The 3,196-nt window shown below is 45.0% G+C and overlaps 1 protein-coding gene across 1 annotated transcript; it reads right to left on the reverse strand.

Moving 5' to 3' along the window:
- Positions 1–590: 590 nt before the first annotated feature.
- Positions 591–1,966, reverse strand: LOC120908272. Its single transcript, XM_040319186.1, has one exon. It carries the CDS (start codon positions 1,914–1,916, stop codon positions 591–593), a length of 1,326 nt encoding a protein of 441 aa, XP_040175120.1. The 5' UTR covers positions 1,917–1,966.
- Positions 1,967–3,196: the final 1,230 nt, after the last annotated feature.

Below are 3,196 nucleotides of genomic sequence, written 5' to 3' on the forward strand. Positions count from 1 at the left end.
CAACGATCGATACGTGAACCCGAACCACTTGTGACATAAGAAAACTCCACTGAGTTACCCTTGAGAAGCTCCCAGCTGTCGCACATGCCCATGTTGCTTACAGCGTTTTGCAAAGAAAGGCTAAAATTTCTAGCGCCCGTCACATCTTTCGACTGCAACACGCAGTTAAAGTCACCCGCGAGAATAACATGGTTACATGCATTCCGCAAATAGAAAGGTAACGTTCGCCCGAAAAAATCCTCCCTCTCCGCTCTCCGCTGACTGCCCGAAGGAGCGTAAACATTGCACAGGGTGGCATTGTTCTCGAGTCGAACGCAAATCAGACGAGAATCTAAGCTGCGCTCGACATGGGAAAATTTTAAATGTTGACGTAAAGCGATCGCCGTACCCTCCCCGTCACATCAACATTGCAAATTACGTTATTCCCAGGAAGCGATAGATCTGAAATACATACTTCTTGCAGAAATATGATGTCCAGGTCCATCGTCCTAATAAATGTTTTGAGGGCTTCCAGCTTTGTCGCGTTAGAAATCGCATTAATATTAATAGTAGCTATATTATAGCTACTACCGAGATTACTACTTACCGGGTTAGGATTCATCGCAACAAAACTTAATTAATCTGTAGTGAAGTTGTGTGTTTTTTGGCGGTCGACCAGGCTTACGCTTGGACGCACTCATAACACTAAATGTTGACGAACATGAAGCGTCACTCTCATTATCCGTTTCCGGATTTTGCTTGCGTTTAACCGCAAGCGGTTCGTCGTGGGAAGGGATGGAAAAGGATGTGGAAGGGATTGCGAGCGGCTCTTTGAACATTAAGGCACCTGAAGGCGCCCGGCATTCCACCCTCATGGGCTCAGATGCAGCCGCATCGTTAGCATCAGTGGCAGCATCCGTAGCAGCGGCAGCATCGGCAACAGCAGCGGAAACAGCGGCATTGATAGTAGCGGCAGCGGCAGCATCATCGGCAGCAGGAGCAGTAAAAGTAGGAGCATCGTCATTTTCTACATGCGTTGCGACGGCACCAACGGCAGCACGCATCTTCTCCTCGGGTTGCTCACCACTGGCTTTCACGCTCCGCTTCGGACCCGAAGGCGGAGCGAGAGTTAGCGGCTCGATCGGGATCACAAGCCGATTAGCCACTTTCGATGCAGTGCTCGCTGGTGGCTTAGTAGTGTTTGTAAGGGAAGTAATTTTGGCCTTCCCTTTGCGTCGTCCCGTGGTGTTAGTACCTGCGGTACTAGTTGATGCTGTGTTCGCATCAGATGTTTGTGCTGGTGCTTGCTTAACGGTACTTGCGTACGATTTTGCCGCACCGCTGTTGAGGAGCTGACCCACACGGTTTTGGATGCAGCTAATACCGTGATGCAAAGCTTCATTGCAGTGACGGCAAGTTTGCTGCTGTCCGCGATACAACACACCGGTCATCTCACCACACACAGTAATGAAGGAAGGGATGGGTTTCGCCAGCTTCATGCGCACTATGCGCACACCCGAAGGAATCCCGGCAAGCCGCGTTCCGGCTCCCCAAACACCGGGCACAATAGTTAGCACTTCACCGAAGCGGTTCAGCTCAGCGGAAACGTTTTCGTCGGGGATTCCTGGCGGAAGATCACGGATGTTCACCTCCGTCGCACCATCCACCATCTCGATCGGAATCGGATACTGCTTCCCCTCGTGCGTGATGCAGTGCTTCCCCGAATGCTCCTTCACTATGCTTTCCGCACGTTCAAGCGTTGGCATAGTGACGTAGACGGCACTTTGCGCAGTGTTGCGTTGCACCATCTTCACATCCACACCCGTTTCTAGCACTTCAAAAAGGAAGTTCACGGTTTCTTCTAGGGTGGGTCGCTTAGGAGCCTCCGAATAGTCGATACGGAAAGTGTTCCTTCCATATCTTTCGGTCGTACACATTATGGCTTGCAAATCAAAACAACAACACGTCCTCTCTCGTTGACGTTTGCAAGCGAACTGGGGCCATTGAATTAGTTTAATATGGCTTCATTTGGATGAAACATGGCCATAATAACGATAATAGATGGCAACAAAACTCAACATCAAATTTCAAGGCCATTCAAATAGTGCAAGATGGCTTCATTTGGATGAAACATGGCCGTAACAACGATAATAGATGGCAACAAAACTCAACATCAAATTTCAAGGCCATTGAAATAGTGCAAGACGGCTTCATTTGGATGAAACATGGCCGTAACAACGATAATAGATGGCAACAAAACTCACCATCAAATTTCAAGGCCATTGAATTAGTGCAAGATGGCTTCATTTGGATGAAACATGGCCGTAACAACGATAATAGATGGCAAAAAACTCAACATCAAATTTCAAGGCCATTCAAACAGTGCAAGATGGCTTCATTTGGATGAAACATGGCCGTAACAACGATAATAGATGGCAACAAAACTCAACATCAAATTTCAAGGCCATTGAATTAGTGCAATATGGCTTCATTTGGATGAAACATGGCCGTAACAACGATAATAGATGGCAACAAAACTCAACATCAATTTTCAAGGCCATTCAAATAGTGCAATATATCTTCATTTGGATGAAACATGGCCGTAACAACGATAATAGATGGCAACAAAACTCAACATCAAATTTCAAGACCATTAAAATAGTGCAAGAGGGCTTCATTTGGATGAAACATGGCCGTAACAACGATAATAGATGGCAACAAAATTCAACATTAAATTTCTAGGCCATTGAAATAGTGCAAGATGGCTTCATTTGGATGAAACATGGCCGTAACAACGATAATAGATGGCAACAAAACTCAACATCAAATTTCAAGGCCATTGAAATAGTGCAATATGGCTTCATTTGGATGAAACATGGCCGTAACAACGATAATAGATGGCAAAAAACTCAACATCAAATTTCAAGGCCATTCAAAAAGTGCAAGATGGCTTCATTTGGATGAAACATGGCCGTAACAATCATAATAGATGGCAACAAAATTCAACATCATATTTCAAGGCCATTCAAATAGTGCAATATGATTTCATTTGGATGAAACATGGCCGTAACAACGATAATAGATGGCAACAAAATTCAACATCAAATTTCAAAGCCATTAAAATATTTCAAGATGGCTTCATTTGGATGAAACATGGCCGTAACAACGATAATAGATGGCAACAAAATTCAACATCAAATTTCAAGGCAATTGAAAT

Source organism: Anopheles arabiensis, unplaced genomic scaffold (genome assembly GCF_016920715.1).
Source record: "Anopheles arabiensis isolate DONGOLA unplaced genomic scaffold, AaraD3 Autosomal_pericentromeric_contig0004, whole genome shotgun sequence".
Taxonomy (NCBI): domain Eukaryota; kingdom Metazoa; phylum Arthropoda; class Insecta; order Diptera; family Culicidae; genus Anopheles; species Anopheles arabiensis.

What these genes read in the sequence shown, in the direction of transcription:
- LOC120908272 (XM_040319186.1), bottom strand. Translation starts at nt 1,916, where the DNA reads ATGTGTACGACCGAAAGATATGGAAGGAACACTTTCCGTATCGACTAT.